The sequence below is a fragment of the Rissa tridactyla genome, chromosome 6 (genome assembly GCF_028500815.1).
Source record: "Rissa tridactyla isolate bRisTri1 chromosome 6, bRisTri1.patW.cur.20221130, whole genome shotgun sequence".
NCBI classification, from domain to species: domain Eukaryota; kingdom Metazoa; phylum Chordata; class Aves; order Charadriiformes; family Laridae; genus Rissa; species Rissa tridactyla.
The window spans coordinates 15,508,381-15,525,459 of NC_071471.1; the positions used below are offsets into that span (position 1 = coordinate 15,508,381).

Below are 17,079 nucleotides of genomic sequence, written 5' to 3' on the forward strand. Positions count from 1 at the left end.
TCCCCAGTTTAGAACCAAGAGTTACAATTTCTAGCTTTACTTTCAACAAAAGCATTTTAAGTCATCCACACTTTTCGCTTGACTCCTGAGCTAAGAAGTTGAAGAACAACAAAAATTGCAATTCTCAATCATAGAATCGTCCAGGTTGGAAGGGAACTTCATCAAGTTCAACCATTAACCTAACACTGCCAAAACCACCACCGAATCATGTCCCTCAGCACCACGTCTCCTGGCTTTTAAGTACCTCCAGGGATGGCGACACCATTACTTCTCCGGACAGCCTGTTCCAATGCTTAATAACCCTTTCAGTGAATAAATTTTTCCTAATATCCAGTCTAAACCTCCCCTGGTGCAACTTGAGGCCATTTCCTCTTGTCCTATCGCCTGTTACATGGGAGAAGAGACCGAACCCCCCCGGCTACCCCCTCCTTTCAGGGAGTGGTAGAGAGGGAGAAGGTCTCCCCCTAGCCGCCTCTTCTCCAGGCTGAACACCCCCAGCTCCCTCAGATGCTCCTCACAAGACTTGTGCTCCAGACCCCTCACCAGCTCCGTTGCCCTTCTCTGGACACGCTCCAGCACCTCAATGCCTTTCTTGTCATGAGGGGCCCAAAACTGAACACAGCACTTGAGGTGGGGCCTCACAAGTGCCAAGTAGGGGGACAATCACTGCCCCAGTCCCGCTGGTCACACTATTGCTGATACAGGCCAGGATGCTGTCGGTCTTCTTGGCCACCTGGGCACACTGCTGGCTCATATTCAGATGGCTGTCAACCAACATCCCCCCAGGTCCTTTTCCACCAAGCAGCTCTCCAGCCACTCTGCCCCAAGCTTGTAACACTGCCTGGGGTTTTTGTGACCCAAGTGCAGGACCTGGCACTTGCCTTTTTGAACTTCATACCATCGGCCTCGGACCATCGGTCCAGACCCCTCTGCGAAGCCTTCCTGCCCTCAAGGAGGCCAACACTCCCACCCAACCTGGGAGTCGTCTGCAAACTTACCGAGGGTGCACTCAATCCCCTCGTCCAGATCATTGATAAAGATATTAAATAGAACCGGCCCCAGTACTGAGCCCTGGGGAACATCGCTTGAGACCAGCCGCAAACTGGATTGAACTCCATTCACCACAACTCTTTGGGCCCAGTCATCCAGACAGTTTTTTACCCAGCAGAGAGTACTCCTGTCCAAGCCATGGGCAGCCAGTTTCTCCAGAAGGATGCTGTGGGAAATGGTGTCAAAAGTTTTACTAAATTCCACGTAAACAACATCCACAGCCTTTCCCTCATCCACTAAGTGGGTCATCATGTAATAGAAGGAGATGCGGTTTGTCAAGCAGGACCTGCCTTTCATGAACCCATGCTGACTGGGCCTGATTGCCTGGTTGTCCTTCATGTGCCTCAATTCCATGACCTTCCCAGGCACCGAGGGTGGATCTGACAACATACATTGGCGAAAGCAGGACTCCCAGAAACCAGCAGGGCTTTGTCCCCAGCATCATGTTTACGCAGCCATCCACCTTTCTGGCTTAATTCCCTGTGTCACTTCAGCTTTGGAGGTAGGCCAGTTCTGATGTAGTCAGCTATAGTCATCTAAGAAGATAACCTACTTACCTGCAATACAAATACCTGAGCCTGCAAACTTGACCTTCATCTTTCTGTAAGCCGTGACGCAAGAAAAGCTCATCACTAAGTGATGAGAATGGGCACCTGCACTTTGAACACAGCCACACTCAGACATTCCTGCCATACTTGCCCAGCTCTTGCCTTCTGAGCCCATATGGCCTCCCAAGCCCATATGGCCATCCCAAAGGCAATCTGCATTCCAGACATGCTCTGAAAGGATCCCAAGGGCTGCAGTACTAGCTATAGAATCCAATTACATCCATTTTTTATGGCACAGCTTCAGTTTCTTTGATCCAGGGAATAAATCTGCCCTACTTGCCCTGCTGGGAGCTGTATTTTTGCATTGCCTCTCAGAGATCTATTTTGTCATCTGTTGTGATTCTGGAAAGGATCTGTGCTTTCCAGCACACCATGCTTCAGATCTGAAGTCCAGGATGTCAGCACAGGGCTTCTCTAGGGTGTCAGTTGTTCCCATGCAGTGCATATGCATAAAAACGCATAGCTGATTATGAAGATAAAAATCTTTTGAGTGAGGAAGCCTACTTGAAAGTACAACATAAACCTGGACTTCTATCCTGTACCAGCTGCCTCCTGTGACACTTCCCATATCAATGTCACTGGATCCAGCATCTTCACATTACTATGGTGTTAGCAAGTAACCATCTTTTGGGGTTTTTTTTGTGTGTTTTGTTTTGGGTTTTTGTTGGTTTGTTTTGGTTTTGTTTGTTTGTTTTGGTTTTGTTTGTTTGTTTTGTTTTTGTTTCCAGTCTCTAACATCTACTATACCTTCCATGAACAACACAATGAAACACTGCAGAAAACCTACAACAATGTCAGGACTTGTCTGACATAAATCTCCAAGTAAAACATTTCTCTTCCCTTGATTCCCCCAGACTGTATTCCCAGTCACAGGCAGGGACTGTTTTCAGGGAGGCTGAGGTGGAGCGCAGGAATGCAGCACAAAGCGTACCTTTGATTTTGACAATCATCTCTGGAAACAGTCAAACAAAAGCACAAGAACATTCACGTCTAAGCAGTACGAAAGCTCAAAGCACCTGCTTGTCTGGAACAGCTAGCCTCGAGGACGGAGGCTCCTGCCTCTCTGAGTAGGAGAATGGAGAAGCAGCAACTGCAAGCGGCAGGTTCCATTGCAGTTCTGGCTATTGCTGGGGAAAAGGAAGCCAGAAAGAGAGGAACTCCCTTGTGATGAGTTGGTTCTGGCTCAGCAGAGTGAGCTGGAACAAGGGAGACTCCCATGTAATGAATCTTCTCTAGTTGCCAATGGTGAGCAAAGGAGCTTGGAATGAGCAACCTCCCTGTGCAATGAGGTAACACTACCTCCTAACGAGGAAGGGCAGGAGATGCCTTCTAGAATGAGCGAAAACCTGCCAGGAGGATATAATAAAAGAGTATTTCCCTGCCAGAACAACAGAGCACAGAGGAGGTCTCATTAAATCATTAAAGCAGTGTGCAGTGCCAAACTGCCCACAGCCCTTTCAGAAACCATGCCCCACCTTGCAGGCCATCCCAGAAACAAGCCTTCTCTGAGAGAGGTGGCTCCATCCTGTTCGTTTCCGCCCAGCCCTGTCTGCATATCTGTCAGGGCACAATACCTGCAGTGAAAATCTGCGCAGCTACTGCCAGGAAGGCATCCGTCACCACTGTCTCTGAGTGCAGCGAGATGTTCAATTGGCGGGCAATATTCCGGTAGACGTTGGGACGAATGTATTCCAGCTCATCCCCTGGAAACAAACAGTCTGGAGTCAGCACGCAGAACACCAAGTCGTGCTCTCACCATGTAGGAATTACAGCTGGGGCCACCCCACATATTCCTCTAGCTGGAGAGACTTAACCCCAGCTCCACCTTATTTTAGGTAGGCAGCAGAGCGCTTAGGCTCATTTAGATGCAATCCCCTGCCACCTGCACCCTGCTTTCCTAATAAACCCTGTGCCTGGGACTTCTAAAGGGATCAGGGACAGGCAGTGGCCCTGTACCAGTGGTGTGACTGCAGTAGTCTCCAATATAAGTGATGTTCCCAGGCTGGATGCCTGCCTTTCCTCCAACACAGCAGACTGGCCTCAGATAAACAAAGACATCTCATTTTTCTTTCAGAAGCAAAAAGGAGGCACGTACATCTACATAAGCTTTTGAGAGATACGCCCTTTCTCAACACCCTATGAGACAAAGCCTCAAGATGAGAGCGACTCAAGAATGTTGGAGGCTGATGAAAGCCAAGGATCCACCCAGAGCTGCACAACATTGAGCAAAGTAACTATCAGCTCAGCTATTTTACGCTCACACAGTGACAATCTGGGGTTCTTTCTCTCCTCCAAATGGTTAAAGAGATGTTCATTTGCCTGGATGACTCCTCAGCAACAATGTTCTCAGTACAGACACATGCTTTAACCTCCAGGTTGTTTTCTCCCCAGATGGGATATAGTTGGAGGTGTTAGGCTAGCTTGAAGACCAAGGTGGAAATACCAAGGACAAGCAGAGAATCTCCTCCCACAGGTTTATGCTGTGGACCTCAGGCAACAGCAGTAAAGCTCTTCCTCTGTAGCAAACCAAAATATTTTTGAGCAGTTGAATTACAAATCCCTGTTTCCAATGGATTTATCTCTCTATAGGGGTTTACAGATACTTAATGAGGGTTGCATGGCTGCTGCAGGAGCATTACACAACGCAAACATTGCAGGGTACCAATGCCCTTTGTGCATGGAGATTCCTATTTGGTTTAGATTTAGGACATTCTGCTCTGCATCCTTCTCCTGCTCAAAGGTTCTCTGGAGCACACAGGGGAAGAGGAGAGCTGTCACAACAGCTTTACATCCCACTGCAAGACCCAGATGACTTGCCCTAGTCAGAGGGCAACTGATCTTCCTGAAAATTTCATTTAGATGGGGACTGAAAAAGAAGATGACACCCTATGACACAGGAGTTCGTTATAGAGTCATTAGCTATTGGACCTTAATTCATCTAACTCGTCACTGGCACTCAGCACAGCACGGGCAAAGCCCAGCTCTACAGAATTTGACAGACACGCTCTCCAGGCCCTTTGTGTGTGTGTGTGATTGTCCCACACAATCTGATGGCAAGAGGAAACCCTGCCAACACGTGGTCAGCCCTGATAAGGGGAAAGATTACTTGTACTACTTAACAGCTGTTTTCTCCTTGCAGGGAGCACACAGGCTTCCCTGTAAATGTGAGGAAACGGGGATAGCCCTGCCCGTGGTTAGCTGAAAGGGAGGCATGGGAGGCTGGGATCGGCACTTGGTAGCCTGCCACTGTTACGGCTTTCAACAAGCAGTGCCTGGAGGCCCCAGATGAGATCAGGTTTTGGTTGGAGGCACACATGCTGCTAAAGCAGGCCCTGCCCTGCAGCAATGCACAGGGCAGACAAGCGCAGCAGAGAAAGAAAAGCACAGGAAAGTACCCCAGGCTTACAGACTCCCTGCCCCAGGGGCCCAGGACCTCTGCAGCAGCACGTTACATTGGTGGCAGTCTTCAGTGTCCATGTTCAAATGCCCAACTGCACACTTAGCAACATCTAGAGCAATTTGTGTGTTTCTCCTCCTTTAATCCTCCTCCAGTAATCATGGAGGAACAGTTAGGGCAGCAGTGACTGTTCCCACATGCAGAAGCCCAATGCAGAGGTGAAATGGCACTTGCCTCGGCCTTAACTAGAGAAGAGACAAGTTCAAATAAACCAGACCTCTGACACATATGGCAGGTTGGCCTGGGGTGTCTCAATTGGCCATACCATTAGGTTTTACCACCTCTGACTCGTTAATTGCATTAATTAGCTGCTAAGCCTCACTGAGCTGATGGGCTCTCACTCCCCAAGACTTTGCAACTGCCACCGCCTGTGCCCAGCACCTCTGCTAGCCCGTCAGACTCTCTACTGCCTCAGCATGTGCAAGAGCGCTAGGAAATACTCTGATTTCTCATCTCCACCAGCTTCTCAGCACTATCATGGAGAAAAAAACTGGTCTGGCTTGTTGCACTGCTTAGCAAGCAGCTAAGGACTACTGTTCCTGGCAGGTGGCTGGATACCACTCAGCCTTGTACTGGTTTATTGACGAAAAGGGGAAAAGAAAGGGACAGGCCATGTGGCAAGCAGCATTTCTGAACAAACAGTTCAGAAACAACTCTTCATCCTAATAAGGAGGACTGCTCACCCTTCTTGTTGCATGGGTACCACATGGCTGTCTCCAAACAGATTTGCTCAGAGAAAGCGCCAAGTTCCTGCAACTATCAGCCAAATCTTTCCATCTGGACAGGAAGAAGTAACAGGAGAGTCATCCAGGAGACGCCTTCAGATCCAGTCTGCCACCTGTTTGCCCTTTAACATGCTCCTGACCACCCACAGAAGATCTGGTTGAAAGCAAACAAATCTCAATCCCCAAACCCAGGCAGAGAAGAAATGGAGGACAAAAAGGTAGTGAGAATGACAGAACAAAAAAAACCCCAAAGATCAAATAACCACTGAAAACAAAAATAGAAGTAAAGTCAGCATAGGAGAGAAAAAGTGAAAAAGAATGAATGGGAAAAAAAAAAAAAAAGTCAGTCAAAAGAAAAACAGCTACGCCTTAAAAAGAAATTTGGGATAATATCAAACAGAAGTAGAAAGAAAGGGGAGAAAGTGGGGAGACCAGCCTGGTCCCAAGTTTGTTAGGCTTATATAAAGGTTACTTCACCTGACTTATTTGAACTTTGGTATAATTAAGTCAGATGCAAATGCTAGTGGTAGTTTCCAAGCCAGATGTGAACTAATATACCAGCCTGCAGGCAAAGAGGAATGTTGGAAGCAACTTCCAAGAACGAGGGTGTTGAGATCCCAAAAGACAAAATAGCTTGACTTGAACACGCAGGAGGCTAAAACCTAAAGCAAAAGGCCAGGCAACTGACAGCATTTAGAGCGTGCTCCTGGTACTAGCACGACTGCAGAGAATGTCTTCATGTAGCAGCCTACAGGCATAACCTTTAAATCGCTCTCCCTGCAACCCCAGCGGTCACCTGGCCATGGGGGATGCTGGCTAGTTTGGGCACTGAATGGCAGTGTTTGCCAGACAACAGCAGCCAACTCCTCCTTGCTCCAACAAAAAGCAAGAAAACTCACGTCTTGCTGAATGATTAGGGTAGGCAAAGGAAAAATCAAACACATTGTCACTGAAAACAGCTTTTATAAAATCTCCAACGCATGTGGTCTAAGCAACTACCCCTCAAATTAAATGCCCTTGCAGCTGGGCAAGCAACTGATGAAGCCCAAGTCTAGAGGCAGCAGTACTCTACCAGATGCCAGCTTGGCTTGCGTCATGGCAGCCAAGTCACCTGCGTCTGGAGAAAACACTACAAGACCTGTTAAAATGCCAAGCTGAGAAAGACTACTGAAACTTCTGTGAAAACCGTTACACAGCTGGGGTCTTATGCAGATAAAATTAGTTTGCTGTTGGGCTTTCTTGGACTGTGTCATACTTTTAGGTTGTAGCAAGTCCTCAGAAAAAAGTAGTTCTGCAGAAAAATTGTGCTGAGCAGTGCTCCAAGGGAGTGATGCAATGCAAGTAAAGGAGCTGTTTAGGGAAGATCAACAAAAACAAAACTAAATGCCCAAAAGCAGAGAAGAAAAACCTCTATATCATCACATGAAAAGCCTCTTGGCACTCATAAATTCCAGAAACCTTAGTCTGGTCTGAATCGCTCCATATAGTTTCAGTTCCCACTCATACCTGCAGGGACTTACCTAGTCGCAGCAGTATGGTGGACACCTCAGCCAGCTTACCGCCAGGCATTGGTACATTGTACTCAGGTTTGCTCCAGCTGACACCTGCTCGAATTAGCCTTGAGTTTATGTAGTCTCTGCAGAGAGCCTTGGCTTGGGACACAAGTTCCTTGTCAGTGGGAGACCTGTCAAAAACCTCCATCACCTCTGCAGCAAAGACTGAGGAACGGCGTAGCACTTCCATCCTTGGCTGCTGAACCGTACACCTCGGCACACACAGCCGACCTGGTGCCTTAGATGAGAATCTGCAGGAGCTGTATAGTAATCCTCTGTCTCTTGGTTTGTCAGAGCTCCCAGCAGTTACTCTCAAAAGGCCAGTTTCTCATTTTATCTGGCAAATAAAAGCATCTGTAAGTCGTCTAGCATTGCAAAGATGCAAATCAGAAGCCCAAGTAATATAACTTACAGTTACACTAAGGACAGTAGTATCATATTTACAAAATGTTTGTCTCGGTGCATTTACAGACAAGGGACAAAGTCATCCACCTTTCAGCCACTCTGATTTTCACTGGCGGCATGACTCAAAGAAGGGCTGCAGTTTTGCGCTATCAAGCTCTTTCCTCTTTTCCAGTTCAGATTCAGCAGTCACAGAATTACCCTTCAGAAAGACTAGATGGTCAGAGCATGGAAACAATTCATAGAATGCGTAGACAATCTCAGCTTGTTTCAATTAAACTGGAAAAAAAACCCCTAAATCCCAAATACCAGCTACAGTAACCTCAACCAGATGTCAACAGATATTCCAGCTCAGTAGGTCATGGATCTTTCTGAAGAAATGGCACTATTGCAAGAACAGGGATACAGGAGCATTTGAAGTGTCTCACTGGAGACAGTTTACCACATTCTCAGTTTAAGTTTTGGTTCTGCCACTCTTTTTCTTTCTTTTTTTTTTTTCCCCTCCAAAGCAACATGCATGCTTCAAAAACCTTTAGCAATAGCAGAGAAAGCAAAACAGAAAAGCAGATTTTAAAACAGTTTTCAGGCGTGAATGCCTAAAGATAAAATTCAAAATTTCTTCAGACACACCTGAATTAATCTGTTGATCCGACTTTTTACTGCAGCACTGCTTTTGAAGTCAGTCAGACCAAAGTCTTTATTCATATGTTAGTCCCCAGCTTCAGACATCTACTTACAATAATGACTTTCAAATGAAATAAAACCAGTTATTTTTTGTTTTCCCAATGAAAAATATATTTACCTCTCATGTTGCACTTTTTCCCCCTCAATCATTTCTTTTTGGGTTTGGTTTCATGTTTCTTTGGAAGCTCTGCATCAGTGAACACCTGGGTTCATAGGATACTGTCACAGTTCTCCTCTGGAGAGCACCAGCCCGCGCCGCCGTGCTCCCCGCAGGGCTCACGCCAGTGCCCCCTTCCCCAGCTCTGTCAGCCTCCCATCCCGGCTGCACTCCACCGGGATCCTCGGGGCTTGTCTGCTGCTTTTAAAGGACCCAGGCAGCAGAGGAAAGCTTCTAGCTTTAGCCTTGTAAGGAAGATGAAATAACCGGGAGGTGGGGTTGCTACAGCCAGAAAGCAACGATTTCTCCTCCCCTTTCTTCCCTCTTAAGGAGGTTCTCTGTTGTGCTACTGTCAGCGCCTACGGCTTCCTTAAAGGACTCGACTTCGGGGTGAGGGTAGGAGCATAATTTCTGGAGCAGGTTACCCCACGTATCAGCCAGCGGTGAATGCACTGCTGAAACAGGAATAGCTCTTGGGGAAGTCCTGTGGCGGCTTTTGCAGAGTTGATGCTGGCCGGTCATTTTCATATGGTAGCCGAGTCAGGGAACTGCAGGTTGTCATGCTTCAGCAGTGGGCTAGTCATACCAGTTCAATCCGAAACGATGGAGGCGATTAACGAAGAGAGGTCCAGTTCCGGGCGAAAGCAAGTGGTGCTTGCATTTCCCCAAACTATGAGTACCCTGGTTAAAAAAAAGAAGCGGGTTTGCTGATAGGAAATCGTTTGTCCAGAATGAAGTGTTCTGCAGGAACATGTCCATTTCATCTCAGCGTGTTAAGAAAACTAACATACAAAGTCTAAGGAAAACATTTCGATTAGTTCCAACATAGTGAGAAATTCATTTCAACATCAACTTCTTGTTGCAAATGTTATTGTATTGATGCCAGAATGCTCAACTCTTGTGTGTGTGTGAGAGATACCATTTCAACTCAACAGATCATGTACAAATGTTGGCTTTTTGTGTTATGATTTGAAACAAAAGAGGTTTTAGAAATAGAAGTTTCCTGCAAGAAATTCTACCAGCGCAAACACAAATTCTCCCCAACAAATTACAATTTATAGATTAACGACTGCGCACGTGGCATGTTCAAAATACAGCCTTTCCAAAAGGAGGTCAGAAAAAAGGGGTTGCCATTTCTTGCACGTCACCTTTGAGAAAAGACAGAGTCAAGTACACCTCTCCAAGGTGTTGATCACAAAAAAAACCCCAAGCACAACCTGTACCACTGCTGGTTTCAAAATTGGGGGATAAAAAAGAACAAACAAACAAACTGCATGAAAAAGCCTTGTTATATGATGCATCAAATACTCTGGCCAGCATCCAACAGACAATTCATGCACAGGTTTAACACAAAGCATACGTTTTGGTCTGCCATTAACTGCTTGCTGGAGACTGCTTTGCTGCGTTGGGAAGGGGGCTGCGGTAAAGCCCATCCTCCCAGCGGCGACAGATCCTTGTTCTGACCTGGCTTCTTCTGGGAAAGGAGCAGGGTTAAGGAGAGGTACCTGTATGTAGCAGTCGTCAGCTGGGGACCCCTGGCTTAGCCCGATATGGTCATGTTAAGATGGCAATAATGACTCCAGCACCAGAAGTATTTGCTCAAAGATTGTCTCAGAAATTTGGTTTTATCCACTAGCCTTCCACAAATTTAGATACAATCACTATAGACAGAGGCCCATCCCTGAATCAAGACTCCAGAAATCCTGTGCCACTGCCCACCCCATAACCCACACCTTCTCTGCAGAGTGCTCCTGATCATCTCTTGGAAAAATCATATTTTTCCCTTTGCAACTCTGATGGCTGAAAAATAATTAAAAATTATGTTTTAGCTTCCTGCAGCAGCCAACAGCTTGAAACAGTAGTCCTATTTAAACCATGCCTATTCAGCAGAGCTCTGAAACAAAGACGAGTGCTTAAATATCAGTATTGCTTAACTAATGATAACGTTGCCCAGAATTCTGGCAAATATGCAAGTGCCACCGTGCTTCCCAGCTCTCCACGCATGCCAAACCCATCCCACGTGTTCCCTGCCCGACTGTCACAGCATGCAGCACCCCCTCAACTTCCACCCTGCAGCAAAGACACAAAAACTAGAAGGATGAAGGCTGTGTATAATAAACCAAACTTTGTATAAAAACCCCCAAACAACAGTGCACCATATTCTACCTATATTATTTACATACTAAAAATACAGCTTCACACTGAAAGATACCTCTATAAGTAAAAATAGATGAAACCACAGTATACAGTGCTCAACTGGACGCAAAAGAACAGGGTGTTATAATCCAAGGAGCTGCCAGTGTAATCTGAGCCCCTTTTTCCATAGTATGTTTAGGCTACAACACTTAGAGGCTAGATCTATACTGGAAAAAAACCTTGTGACAAAGGAGTATCAGGAAACAGTGCAGAAACAACTTCTATCACCCAAAACCACTGTTCCCAGTGTAGCTATTACTGGCATGAGAGTGTTCTGGCTGAAACAACAGGCTCCACACCACAGCTCCTCCCTATCTCCGATGGGGTGACCAAAAGAGCTTGGAGCATTCATTTAGTAAAACCAGGGGACCGCAGAGATATGTCTACATTTTCTAAGTACATCAAGTGGAAGCAAACCCTGGAGAAACCACATCAGTGAGAACACAGCAATAGTCTAAATGTGGACAGCTTATGCTCAATATTAAATAATTTAACCACTAGAGAAGTAAGTCTCTGGAAGGGCCTTTTAACAGTTGCAGTGGAAGCAAAAAAGCTAATTGTGAGCGCACTAAGCTTATGAAAGGGTCTGCGTGATACAGTTTCCTGCAATAGCACAAGAACAAACCCGAGCACACTAAGGAGGTAATTTCCAGCCTTGTGTTCACACGGCCTGGTTTCTATCTGAGGTATTGTTTTGTTTCACCTCACAGTGCCAATCCCAGCCATTTCACACAGCCTACAACAACTCCAGCAGAAACTACACACTCAACACATAGATCCAATGTTCTAAAACACCTATGGAGCAGGGACTTAGAGAAGCAGAGTGACGCTAGAGACACACAGTTAACAGGCAGAGGGCCTGGGAACCAACCCCGCTAGCCCCTGCCTGCTGCAATGTTTCCCTTCAGAGGGAAGATGCTCTGGCAAAACACTGGCACTGTAACCAGACCAAAGCCTTGTAGCAAACCATTCCTGAACCACCTTCCACATTATCTCACCCAGTATAAACATAGCGTTTTCTCCCCACTGCCTCTTCCCTTCTGATTTTTGCAGCAATACTTTAAATCTGTGTTTGTGAAGTTATCACTTACCACCACAAAAACACCTACTACGTCAGGCTTTAGGTTGTGAAGCCATACAGGAGGAACAGGGAGGCCAGAAGAAACGCTTCTTTTTATACAGAAATATTTTGCCAGCTGCAACAGGAAAACAATACAAGGAAGCAGCAGCTTAGTGAGTCCCAAGGAAAACACTGAGGCTTTTTGAACCTTTCTCTCATTTCTGAAGGGCTTGATTCAAAGCCTCCTGAAAGCCAAGCAGTTATTTGTATTACTTGATGGGATCACCCTGAAGCACCTTTTCTGGAGCAGGATTTTGCAGTGCCAACTGTCATGTGCCAGACCAAAGGGGATGTGACACAGTGAACTTATCTTCCACAGCCTTTAGACAGTTCTCTTTCACGAGGATATGGGTCTAGTGACTTAAATGCATCAATGTTAGCATCCAATCCATTACGTAGGTTTCTGACATAGATTAGCCCTCATACCAAATGTTTTCTTCTCTTAACTCACTGCCATGCTCCCTGCCACTGTAGACACAACTTCCTTGTTATACGTATGTTTTGACAAAGGCAGAACAAATATGGTGTACTCCAGAACTGATGTACAAACACAGTGAAGGGGGAACTGTAGCATGAATTTGATGTTAGAAAGTCATGGTATGAGTTAATCATAGAACATCTCTACCTGTATTCCTGAATCTTATTCTGGAAACGTTGGTTTGATACCTGGTGCTACTCAGGTATCAAACCAGCAGCTGCCCTCTGTAAAAACAGCAGCTCCTGGCTAAATCTACGACTTTGATGAGGCTGCGTCATCAGCTTAAGAGCCTAACTGAATAGATATAACTGGTTTGGTTGTTTCCTATCCTTTAATTTGCTTTAAAATGACACATTTTACTGAACGGATCATCTCATAAGCCAAGAAGGCAGCAGACACAAAGAAGAAATAAGTTTTAAGTTGTTCAACTGCTATAGCTTTGTTTTGAAACACAAATAAAATATTTACATACCGCACCACCAAAACAGAAAAGGCAGAAAGCACTAATGAGGTCACTATTCCCAAGAGAGCAAAGAGGACTCTTCCTTTTCAAGCTCTAACCCACAAAGGCAAGGATGAGCCTTTGTCTCATTACAGCAGTTGATCACCCACAAGGTTTGGAGATCAGTTCATGCTTACACACAGGATACGCGCACGTGGACAGGTGAAGACAGGCAGGTGCCTCTGCCTGCAATGATCCTGAAATCTCAAGAGTCTGAAGGGGGTGCAGGCACTTCTGCACTGGTTCAGCAGCATTTATGAGCTCCGACACATTTATCTGCTGCTTTGAGACACGTGTTGGTGCATGGACATGTCCTACACAGTCAAATGGATTGTTGGATCTGATAACCACAACGCGGGACTCTTTACCCTGCACACATCTTCATGTCCTAAAACACGCTTCAAGGGATTTAGGCTCAAATTTTACAGAATCTAGCCATACTTTTAATTAAACCCTTACTGACTTTCAGAAAGGCTCTTCGGGCTCTTCAGTCTTAGCCTTAGGCAACTGAGGCTAAGTTGCTTAAAAGCATAAAAACTACGCTTTTGAAAAAATCTGTCTTTTCAAGTTGTCAGACAAGGAGGGCAGGCTGATGTCTCTAGTCTGCACAGATCAAATTCTGAGTGCATGATTGCTTCATATGCAGTTGATTATACTATACAGCACTTTGGCCATTGGGATGCTGTTCCACCCTGATTGCCAGCAAAGCATTTCTACGCACACAATACACCTCAAGACTTTGTGGAACTCCATGTTGACAAAAATTTTCTTCAAGACTGCTTTGGTTAACAAGGTTTACCCCTTTTGCTTGGTGGGGCAGTATAGGGTGGTTTTTTTCAGCAGCAGGGTCAGCTGCTCGTACCCATTCCCAAAATTGTCCTTCCTAATTGCACTGGTATAATTTTGTGCTTGCTGGCCCTGTGGACTGGTTCAGGGAGCTGGCTGGTTCTTTTTCATCCAGATGCGATAAACCTTCCACACAAAGCATATCTGCAGACAGATTTGTATGAGTACAACCAAGGTAGCTACAAGCAGAAGCAAACCATTTCAGCTTTGCCATCAAGACAAACGTCCATGAAACTATATCACCAGTGTTGTTTCTGCATATAAAAACGCAGCTGTAGTGATCTGGAGCTTCCTAGTCTACCATAGAAGACGGAGAAATGCTGACAGAAGGTAATCAACAGATCCTTCCGCAAGAGCAATGATTGCTCAGCATGTCTGGGTTTCCCAGCACTTTTAAGATGACAGCTCTCATGGCTTCTGATGGAAAGGGACAACTTTTTGTTACCTGACATCAAGATATCTGAATCAGGCATGTACATTAACCAGGACAAAAGCAATTCCTTACTCTGGCTGGAACATAAGCTTGATCAAGTACGCGTCCAAAGCAGGGTTAACTTACATTTGTTGATTTTGAATTCCATCATCTCCCTTACTTCAACTGTAACCCTTTGAGCCAGAGTGTTTACATGACTCTGAAATGAAGCTGGGTGCAGTAGCTGCTCTAAGTGTTTGGGATGAGGCAATACATATTCCCACCCCTGCTCAAGGAAGAAAGAAAACCCCACCATCATCATTAGTTGTCCCTTCCTAGGCTCCACAGCGCATCCTGGTTATTTTTCCAGGCTCTCAGGAAAGATCTGCCACAGGTCTTGGACCATCAGTTCAGCAAGGTCCAGGAAGATCTTAGTGCTCTGCTTCTTGCCCAGCCTTCACATCTCCTCCAGTGCATCAGACTGTAGCACTGTGCATTGGCATGACAACAGCTAACATCTGGCCAGATGTGAAAAGACATTGCCAAAGATGCTCAGGGTGGACCCACTTCAGTCAATTTTAATCATATTTAAGAATCAGCAAGCAGGAAGTCTTGTTTGAGGTCACTGATTTTAATCTGGGTTTATACTGGTTTCTAAGAGAGGGTGAGTCTCAGACTTGCAAGAATTAAGGCCTCTTTATTTGCATCTGAACACAGCTCAACACTATGGTTATTTTTCCCCAGCTATAAAGGCGTAACATGATGTGTATTTAAGTAATTATACAGCTGATACAAATCAGAAATCTTAATGTGTCTACAGTGTTTTCTACTTAGTAGGCTATTTTTACTCCATATTGCTACTGTGTACCCCCTTGAACATTCATACAAATGCAATTGAAAAACATAGAAATAAAATTGTGTCTTTATGTGCTAAATCAAACTAGCAAACGTGAAGTTTAAAAGTTTTTTAGAATGCAGAAAAGCAACCGAGACAAAAAAAAACCCCACAACAACAAAATACACTCCTTACTTAACTACTGAACTGAGTCAACTGTTGAAATGAATAAGCAGCTTGAGACTAATAGCGTTTTCCGGGGATGAAGTCAAAACTTCAGAGAAGTTGCAGTCTCAGAGAAGTCTCTTTTGTTGAGCTAATTCAGTTTGTAATTTGATTAGGAGGAGCCAGAGAGGTAGGAAAAGTAAAATAAATAAAAAAAATCTACACATTGGGCAAGACTAAATATTTTTCACAAAAAAGCCTGAAGAACAACCTCAACGCAAGAAATGCTGGTTGCTTGTATTTTGCAAGACACTCACACATCACACTGCTGTGCTTTATATCACTTCAGAATTTCAACAGATGCTTATAGCTCTAATATTTTTGTTTTACAGCAAAGAAAGGGCTTAAATTGGACTCAATGATCTTAAGGGTCTTTTCCAAACTAAATGATTCTATGAAATATTAACCTACCTAAATGAATAAACTCTAAATGAAAACTTGCACTAAAAGTTCCCTTTAGCATTCCAGCAATTTCACCTGAGGAAGGTGCTCGTGAACTGGCAAGAAGAGTGCAGTATCCCACAGCTCACACAGGAAAGAAACACCAGCAATAGTCTAGACTGCTTAAACCTGAAGTTACTCAGCAGGAAGGAGAAATCAGTGAAACTAGAATTAGGGGAAGTGTTTTCAAAGAAAAAAGGGGAAATACCTCTCTTCCCAGAACTGTAGTTTTATGTATCTCATTCAAGTGACTAGTTTTCAGCTGAAGTGTGCAGTTACTTTAGTAATTGTAAGCGAAGGGCTAGTGGTTGTAAGGGAGTGAGCCAGTGTTGTTTAGCATCATTCTGCGTGGCAAAGACAGTGAGAAATAACACATACAGAGTCAGATCGCACATTTAAGAGCAGCTGCATTGGAGAGGAGCAAGGAATGTGAGAAACCCTCCCAGGTAGTGAGCTTTCCACTGCAGCCAAGACACTGGGAGCAGTTAAGCACATCTCTCACAGCCCTCCATAAGGAAGACAGGCAGCCACTGTGCCGTCTTGTATGCTTCCTGCCAAACATTTGTTGTTTAAGGGTCAGAGATGCCCCTCTCGTAGAAGTCACAAAGTTGGGTAGATGTATGGCATGAGTCATTTAACAGACATAGCTTCTTGATTTAAAAGTAGTAGATGATGCTCATCGTGAGTTATCAGAGCAAAATCAGCTTCACACAGACCCGCACAGGGTCTACGCCCTATTTCTCCTGCACACTCCCAAAGCATATTTTCACTCAAGGTCTGATTTCTCATTTCCTGGTAACCACAGAGCAGTTTCCTTGGATAGAAGCCAAAGCAGCACAAAATTTCTTGCTGGCACTAACATACACACAGCATTTTGTTAAGAGAAATACAATCGTTGTGATTTAAGGAGAACTTCAGCTCTAGAAGCAGCCATGAGATCAGACCACTGCAGCGTGAGACCAATGAAGTGATTTACATAAATGATCACGGAACCTTGCAGAAACTCACGTGATAGAGCTGTTAATGGGGGCTTTGGTCCAGACAGCAGAGGCCAAGGAAGTATTCATTAATAAACAGAAGTTCGATGCTAGCACTGAGCCCTTCATCAGAAAGAGGCATAAAAGAGCAGGTAGCTTTGCACCTTCTTGCTTTACAAGAGGACAGAAGAAGCTTTTCAGAATCCTAATTCTAGCAACTATGTACTCAATCAGGTAACTCTGCATCTTCCTGTTTAAAAATGTTTCTGGACAAATGTGAGCAAAGAGGGCTCTTTCCTTAAGAAAACATGGATTACTAGTTTTCCCTTCCACAAGGCATCTCGGATGCACAGCATGGGAGTTCTTTTTGCCGAAGTACATGCATCCTAGTAATCAGTTTTATTTAGTGTT

The 17,079-nt window shown here is 45.0% G+C and overlaps 1 protein-coding gene across 2 annotated transcripts in view; it reads right to left on the minus strand.

Moving 5' to 3' along the window:
* BOK (BCL2 family apoptosis regulator BOK) overlaps positions 1-17,079 on the minus strand; it is a 35,312-nt gene that overhangs the window by 14,099 nt on the left and 4,134 nt on the right. Inside the window, exons 1-3 of one of the 2 annotated variants that reach the window (XM_054206819.1) lie at positions 8,598-8,896; positions 7,361-7,730; positions 3,233-3,361 (exon numbers count right to left, since the gene is read on the minus strand). In XM_054206819.1, the coding sequence (XP_054062794.1) occupies positions 3,233-3,361; positions 7,361-7,583 (352 nt within the window). In that variant the 5' untranslated portion in view covers positions 7,584-7,730; positions 8,598-8,896. Of the gene's footprint in view, positions 1-3,232; positions 3,362-7,360; positions 7,731-8,597; positions 9,318-17,079 lie in introns of those variants that run through there. The other variant, XM_054206820.1, reaches the window with a different exon arrangement.